At 39.4% G+C, this 9,049-nt stretch overlaps 1 protein-coding gene across 1 annotated transcript; it reads right to left on the bottom strand.

Moving 5' to 3' along the window:
* Positions 1 to 4,462: 4,462 nt before the first annotated feature.
* LOC128235365 (uncharacterized) lies at positions 4,463 to 5,790 on the bottom strand. Its single transcript, XM_052950178.1, has one exon. The coding sequence runs from the start codon at positions 5,788 to 5,790 to the stop codon at positions 4,765 to 4,767; it is 1,026 nt and encodes a 341-aa protein (XP_052806138.1). The 3' UTR covers positions 4,463 to 4,764.
* Between the last annotated feature and the right edge of the window lie 3,259 nt (positions 5,791 to 9,049).

The raw sequence follows: 9,049 nt of genomic DNA, 5'->3' as shown, positions 1-9,049 counted from the left end.
GTTCAGTGTCACTCTGGCACTAGCAGTGTACCAATTAACAAAGTGCTTGCTTACATTCTTTATGACTGCACTTGTACATGTAGTTTTTTACTGTATCATTAAACGGTGTTTAATATCAAGAAATAAAGACGCCTTTTGATATGAAATCGTCCCAAATATATGTTTTAGATAGTATATCATATACAAAGGATATAACATGCACTCGTTTAATTCCATTTAGGAAATGAGTTTGATAATTTCGGTATAATGATCACAAATGAAATATTTTATTTATATCATTAATAATAATTAAAATATCCTGATTTATATTTACGTTTATCATTTATCCTGATACGAATAAGACAACACCGAATGCTAATATAATGAGGGGCGCCATTGTTGTGCCCCGTCATAAGTTCCCTCTTTTAAACAACATCATTACATGTGTCACATAGTTGCGTATTCGTTAGCGACTGTTAACGCGCCCGAACGCTGAGAGTGACAAATTCGTTAACGAGTTTAGACCGCAATGAAATTACCCAATTATTGATTTACTAAAGAAAACATGTTGTTGTTGTTTTCTATGCAGACTTTTTTAAATGTTATGCCAAAAATATCTTTCAATTTAAGATAAATATATATGACAATAATATTTCTGCATAGAAACAAGTAACACAGATATTGATTTCTTTCTTTTTTACTATCTGTAATCCTTGTTAAGTTGTAATCTTATGTACGACCAAACAATTGATATTCTAAAAGTTTTTTTTCATTCAAAATGGATTTGAATAAATCAGACAAACCATACAATAACTTATTGTTTATTATGTAACAAAACGAAACAACACCAGCAATGCGATTGTCCATAGCATGGCAATATACATATATAGTAAAGAGATTATCAGAGTGGCGTAAATGGTCATGTGGCTTGTGACGTAAAATCCCGGCCCAGTTGAACAAGTTATGCGTATCGAAAGTGAAAATTTTTTCGCCGTGCATACACGTACAGTAAAACAAACAGACGTCCCTGACTTGACACATGTTTTGAATGGGCAGAAAAACACCACGCGGTTTTCTGCCACATGCAAGTCTGGGGACTGACACGGAAACTAGCTTGACACATGACTGGCCAGTGAACCAGAGCACTGGCACCTGCATGCAAGCGTACATTTATACACATGACACAACAAGCTTGACACATGTCTGGTCGGTGAACCAAAGCACCGGCACCTGCATGCAAGCGTACTTACACATAGACACGTTTAACACATTTACAGCACGGCGTTACCTAACTAATGCAAATAAATAAGAACTAATTGGAATGCAGTCCCAGCACCACGAGTAAGACAATTGAGCCGAAGTTCCTTTACCCGCAGTTTGGGAGAGCAGACCTTGTATAATAAGTATTGGTTAGAAATCTGGCTAAATTCAGTTTAAAAGATTTGTTATTCGCCTGCCGCCAGAATTTTACGCCACAATAAATTTTCTAAATTTATCCACCAAAATTCTGAATATATATATATATTTTTTAAACCGCGAGATTATGTTAATGTAATTGCGCTTTACGGAGCGTTATTCTATGTGCTTAAGCAGAACATCTCTTAGTGCGTCGATATACATAGCATTGCCCACTGCCGACAGGTGAACGCCGTCGGCCGCGAAGAAACCCGGAGTATCTAAACCTATATCTATGGATAGCGTGTCGTGTGCGCCTGTCGACCTTACCCAACTGCGCCCGTGGCGATTAACGCGGATTCTCTTTTTATTGATTTGTGATGACGTTAACTGGCGTGGGTTTCGCCATTGAAATCTATGTAGTTTATCTACCCAGACTATAACGGCGCTGGAAAATGCGGATCTAAGGTAGCGTATTTCGCGAGTAATTGAGTTAAATATTTTCGTTAGCGGAAACACAGTTAAATCGTTGCCGCCTAGGTGCAAAACTATTATTTTGGGTGGCTCGCACAAAAGGACATTGGATTCTACGGCCCTGCGGAAACGTTCCCATCCGATGCCCCCGACGCCCAGCCAGGCGATGGTCCGCGGCAACCGCAGGTTCGGCGAGCCCCTCTCCTGTGCGTACCGTCCCGCGCGCCTGGGTAGCGAGTCGCCCAAAACCCAGATATCTATATTACAGAATTAGACATACCGTGTTACGAGTGAAATAATTATTTAATGTAGGGTTGCGTTGTATTTGTATTTCAGTGCGGGTTTTGTATATTCTATTCGTTAATAAATGTTATTTAATTGTACGAATGTAATGCGTGAGGCCCAGATATCGCCCCTTCTAGCTTACACACGGATATATTTCTTGTATGCTTGGGACGACCAACGACCAAGTTTCATAATGTCTGTCTCTGGTACGCCGCGTATGGCTAGGTCGGTCGCACGGCCGATACGGAAGCTGTGAGTCTTAAAGTTTTGGGTACTGTGGCCGGCTCTCGTTAGACATGTGTTTAAGACAGCGGTTACCTGTTGTCTAGTGACCGGAAGTCCGTTGCTGTGACTAAAGGCTGATGTTCCCGCAGGTTTAAGTGACAGGTACTCTAACATAGCTAATACTGGACATGGGTGTGTTTTTTCCCGGGGGAGTTTCAACGTGATCGGTGGACCGTGCTGACTGGTTTTATGTATTCGTAAGGTCACCGACATGAATTCCTCGTTGGTTGTGATGGCTACGTCTTTTCGCTTAATTTGATTGGACGAACCGCTAAGTGTGGTCGCTACCAGTTCGCTGATGCGGAAGAGGCCGAAATAGGCCATTGAGAATATTGCCTTAAAAACCTTAGCTTCGAATTCGTTATAACACACACTAGGCAATGCTGCGATGATTTCGGTCAATATTGATTTTGTGATGGGGCGTCTCGCATCCCGCGAATGTCCTTTAGCTCTCACACAACCTTCGAGTAACCTATTGACCACAAACATAGAGTGTATGTCCTGAAAGCCGTTTATTTTGTGTATGTAATTTAAACCCGCCACGTAAGTTTTTATTGTAGTCGCTGCGCAGTTATTTTCGAAACAGTATGCTATGAACCAAACTAAATAAGGTGCGGGTATCGGCATGTTTTGTTTTAAGTTATATTTCGCGAGGAATGCTTGGAACGCGTTTAACGCTGTGGTATATGTCCTGCGCGTGTTGTCTGCTAAAGAACATCGCAAAAGTGTGTCAGCTCTTTTTTGAAGATTTCCCAAAGATGGGGCGGGATGGGATGGGGTTCCGCGTCCGCTTCCGGTGCTTGCTTTCGGAAACGCGCGATCTGGAAGCGTGAAAGGGCATCGCATATTAAGTTTTTTGAACCAGGTACGTGAGACGCCCTCAAAAGAATATTGAACTGGAGGCATTTCAATGTCAAAACCCGAAGAATATCCATCACTTTATCCGACTTGGCTGAAAATGAGTTTAGGATGTGGACGACACTTATATTATCGCAATTAAATCTTACTTTTTGTTTCTGAGCCCCTCCCCCCAAATGAAAATAGCAACCATAATAGGGAAAATCTCTAGGACGGTGATATCTTTGAGTAAACCTTCCTTCTCCCATGATTCGGGCCAGCGTGCGCATGCCCAGTGCCCCCGGAAGTTGATGCCAAATCCTAGTCCGTTTCCCCCGGCGCTATCCGTATATAACTCTGCGTCATCGTTTGTTAGCCAGAATTGGTCATGAAATACTGAAATGCCGTTGAATTTTTTAAAGAAATTGAGCCATAATTTTAAGTCTAGCTTAACGGACCTTTTTAAACGGACGTGGTGGAAAGGCTTGGTTAGACCGCATGTTGAGTTAATCAGTCTCCTGCAGAAGGGGCGCCCTAACGGTATCGCACGACAACAAAAATTGAGGGACCCGATCAGTGATTGCATTTCTTTCAGAGTAGTTGATTGTTTGGCCATGATATTTTGGATATACCCCACTATTTTTTCGACGTTTTCCGTCGGTACGCGTACTACCATTTCCCTTGTGTCAAGTTCGAGACCTAGGAAAACTAAGGCCTCTGTAGGGCCCTCGGTTTTTTCATGGGCTAAGGGGACTTTTAATTCCTGCATTACTTCTATAAACAACTGGAGTAGGGCGTTAGCCGCTGTTGTGTCTTTGTCCCCGCCTAGAAAGTCATCTAGATAGTGAATTAGCATTCCTGAGTCTGATTTGATTTTTACGCAAAATTCCAGGAAAGTTGAAAAACGCTCAAAAGTCGCACAGCTGATTGAAGCGCCAAAAGGAAGTGTTTTGTCAATGAAATACCGGTCATTAAATTTATAGCCGAGGAGTTCAAAGTCCTCCGGTCGTATCGGTAGCAATTTAAATGCGTTCTTTATGTCGACTTTAAAAATCTTACAATTCCTGCCTAGGGTTTGTATCATTTTGACCGCCTCGTCGAAACTTGTATATTGTACGGATGCGTTTTTTCGGATCGATGTGGTCATTTACTGAGGATCCGGCAGGGTAGGATAGGTGGTGTATCATTCTGAACTCATTTGGCTCTTTCTTTGGTACCAAGCCTATGGGTGAAACTACAAGGTTTTTGAATGGTTTAACAACAAAAGGACCCGCTACTCTGCCAGCTAAAATTTCTTTATTAATTTTATCGATTACAATATCTGGCTGTTCTCTGGCTGATTTAAGATTAGTGGCTTCCCTACCCAGGCGAGGGCCCTGGTATTGCAGACTAAACCCGTGTTTAAACCCGTTTTCTAAGAAAATTGCCTCCTGTTCGTCATAGGAAGATAAGTGAATGTGTAATGTAGTCAAATCGATTGGTGAAAGCGCGATGTCCCAAGTATTCGGGTTAGAAATGACGTGGTGTTGCTCCCCTAATGTTGTCATTGAATGAGGTGGGATGGCGCCCGCGAAAGGGCTGGCGCGGGACATTGAAATGTTGTGACGTATGAAATGACTGGGCGCGCTGTGGTACGCGGTTAGATAATGTGCATACTGATGCTGAGTGACCTTGGCCGCAGGAAGAGCAAATGTGCCGAAACCTACAGTTAGGCCACGTGCAGCTGCCCATGTTGTAAAAATGGCACACTCTCGCCATTCTGCTTGGAAAGGTTCCCCTTGGGCTTGGGGCAGGCGTGGCAGCGGCCGGCATTAACATGCATCGCCACCATAAGTCCGTGTTAATATGTGCCCATGATGAGGGTTCGAATGCCTGCCGTAGCCTAAACTGTTCGTCGTAGCTGCGCCACGCCAGCCCGCCCTGGCGTCCCGCGCATTCTCTAATCGTCCACATGTATTGCAGTAGCTCGGATGCTTTAGATGGATTGGCCTGAATGTATATGGACATGTATATTATAAAAGCATCGGTCCATTTCTCGATCGTGCCGATTTTATCCCTACATTCCCTCGGCCTAGAGAGCAACTGGCCTTCCGCCGTCAATTGTAAAGTTGTTCCCGAACAGAAATCGGTAAGTTCGAGCGAACCTTTCAGAAGCAGAGCCAAATTTACGAATTCTCCCCTCCTGATCTGACTTCTAATTAGGTCGGGGACGTGGGCTGCTACGTCGTCGGGGGCTAACCTAATTGGACTAGGTCCCCCCGGCGCGCAAGGCAGATGTGTAATGGGGGCAGGCAGGGGAGGGACGGTGGAGGACGCTGCTACAAGTTCGGGGGTATTCCCCGCTACCGCACCACACCCTATGTTAAACGATGTATTTGTTTCTAACACATTTGATCTTTGAAGAATCTCTTCAAAGTCAACAACGTTTTTATTACCTTTGGACACGTCGTCCAGCGGGCTGCTCAGCTCTTCCTCTGGCTCCGTTTCCGCTTGCCTAGTTTTCCTCCTCTTAACTCCTCTCCCCCGTCCTGGCATTTTCACAAACTTTTAACTTAACTCAAAAACAAATAAATAATATTTTTTCGGTATTTTTTCCACGTGTTACTCCTTCGAAGGTTAGCGAGAAAAGAACGTGCCGGGCTAGTCACGTGGTCAAGTAATCGGATGACCGGAGCGTTCCGCATGTTGATTTCCGGGCAACCACGTGTGTTTACCCGTATCTAGGAAGTATTTCCGAGAAATCGTAGATAAAAAGAGAAAACAATTTATTCCGTCTTAATAAATGAAATTATTTCCATATGTAAATAATTTTTATTATATATTCGGTCGACCTATTTAATTAAACATATTTATATGATTTTGTCATTTAAAATCTAATTACACAAATGAATGGTTATTTAGTCCTCAATTACTTGATAACATAGTAATTAACACTGAATTTGGTCGATAATCAAGTTTGCATCCCATATTATACAACCACATTGATATGGGCATGTCGCTTAATGAACGTATCGTAGTAACTGTTTGGAAATAGATAGTGTCTAGATCAATTATCAATGAATATTACCGATTTAAAGCTAGGGTTATTAATTTCACTAACTATACGTGCAGTAATGGTCAGTTTTATCCCTATCGCAATATGATAATTAGAACCTTGTTTCATAGCTTTACTAGGCGAAAATCATACTTGTTGCATAGCTTTTATAAGTATCTGACCCAGGAACAATGATAATATGAATTTCATATATAGATTGATAATATAGTGTTAAAAAAGACGGTTTTTCATAAAAACTGTTCATTTTTAATATTATACAGAGTTCCTAAAACATCTGTCCAAATGTCGTTTAGATGTGTTTAACAATTGAAAAGTACTCTTCCCCACAAACCTTGAACAGTGTAATATCCGCTTAATGTGCTAGAAGCCAACTTGTTCCCTAATTGAAAGATATATAAAAGTCACTAACTTAATACTAAAATGTTGGTTTCAATTTCACAGGAGCAATGATATGATTAAAAAGATATTCATATGATACGTACTTCCCAGAGTGTCTATCCGTAAGACATATAGACATGTTTTACAATTGAGAAGTACTCTTATTCACACAATCCATTTAATAAAAATAAAAATAGTTACCACTCGATGCGTATTTTGTTCTTGGCAAGACAATCCAATGTAAATCATTGAAATTAATTGTACCTTAAATAAAAGAAGTTTTAAGTCAAAATAACACAAGTAAAATGTTTATATATGACGATTATTGTAATGTACAAATGGGCGATACTTGAAGAGCATATTGTTTTACCTAAATATACTGAATGGAACGTTATCGCATATTTCTCTTTTGATATCCATTAATTTACTGGATATCAAAAGAGAAATAATATAGTGCCTGAAATCATTATCACACTTTGCAAAGATTTAGAAAATCGTAACAGAAAGTCAGTTAAGTTTTAAAGAAATGAGACTTACTCAAACTACTTTTAGTATGATTTCAGGCACTATATCTCGACAGAAAAACAACAAAATTGGTAAATACTGCGGCTTTGTGTCCTTGGTAAGCATGGGAATATATCTTACCGCGTGTGTAATTTGTTGCAAGTAGGTCAGTACATGTCGCATGGTTATCAATAGGATGTTCTTCACGATAAACGTCACTATCAGGTGACAATGAATTAAGTTTCTAAGGCAACGTAAGCTTCTGCAAAAGTCAAGAAACAGAGTTATATGATATCTCTGTAGAACTTGAATCAATACATTTTATAGGCATCAGTGACATAATAACTATACAAAAGGTTGAAATGGTATATCTGTTGAATAATCAGTTCCTAAAATATTTAGTTAGGGACAGAAATATTCTCTTTTTAGATATAAATCTTGTTGTCTGAGAACATATATAAAAAGGATTAAAATGTTTCGTGAAAAACGAGTTTACAAACACAGAATCGAAAACAAATATCAGACTTGGAATGATTTATAGCATCCGTTTCTATTTCCACATGAGAATTGTTAACCAAAATACATATGTGCCTAAAGCCGCATTTATCTGAAATACTTTTCTCGGGATAGCTTTCGACATTAATAAATATTGAAAGGAGTATGTCTGCTTTATTCAAGAAACACAACAATACATTATGGATGCCTGCCTCATAGTTAAAATGAATATAAAGTTGGACGATAAGATTTTTTAAAATTCAATAACAGTTATTACAACAAGTGACATGTTATCAACCATATTTTAAACAGTTTGCATTGAACGTGAAATATTCGTCAAATTTGTATTTACCATTTGTTTTGATCAGGTAATTGGCCTGAATGTATATTAAGTTCAATCTACAATGTTAACATAATCCATATTAAACATATATAAAATTGCGCCCACATTCATTGTGCATCCATGTATCTATAGCTCTGTAATATATACTGTGAGTTTTACTACATAATCTATAAAGTGTTTTAACAACTCCTAATAAATACTTCTAAATTGTCATATGCTTTGCAATTCAATTATACCTCAGGGTAATTATATGCATACATTAGGCAAAGATAAATGTGTTTTCCGGGCCTGCAAAAAACATAATTTGAAAAAAGGCTTCCTCGGGATCAGTTCGGGCCTTATACGACTTGTAAATGCAAATATTGTCAAAAACCAATATTGTGTACCTGAAGTACAAGAATATATAAAGAGGCTCAACCGAAGCAAGGGTAGAACAACTGAAACCCACGTTGTATATCACACGGATAACCATCAGGTGATTGACCTGAAAGATAAAGAAAGCAGAAGACATTATAACAGATATGGGCGCTTATATTTTATCCAGGAATTAAAGCAAAAATGTATTTAAAGCACACTTATGCTTAATCAAGAATATATGTGGTCATAAATATTCATATGCGCTAATTTATTAAGTACATTAGTGATCCAAATACCAAATAAAGTATCTCTACACAGATAAAATCTTATCGTCATTTCTAAAAGATTTGGTTACAGAACACTTGGTAGCACACGGAACTCGTCATGATTTGCAGCACTGTCTAAATTGTCATAAACTGCTCGAAGAAATGAAAGACAATATTATTCCACAAAACAAATTAAGCTCCATATATTATTATTTCGAGGATCAACCTGTGGAATTAAAAACCATTTGTGCCACTTCTTTTCCTATAAATCTACGAAAGCAAGTGCTACAGGCGGTATTTGTCTAGAGCCCCGGTATTTTTAACATACAGGATGAACTGCAATGAACATTAAATGTCACCAGTGTGATAAACAACACACGTTTGATATCACTTGGT

Source organism: Mya arenaria, chromosome 1, assembly GCF_026914265.1.
Source record: "Mya arenaria isolate MELC-2E11 chromosome 1, ASM2691426v1".
Lineage (NCBI taxonomy): Eukaryota > Metazoa > Mollusca > Bivalvia > Myida > Myidae > Mya > Mya arenaria.
This window is presented reverse-complemented; position numbering and strand designations above follow the sequence as displayed.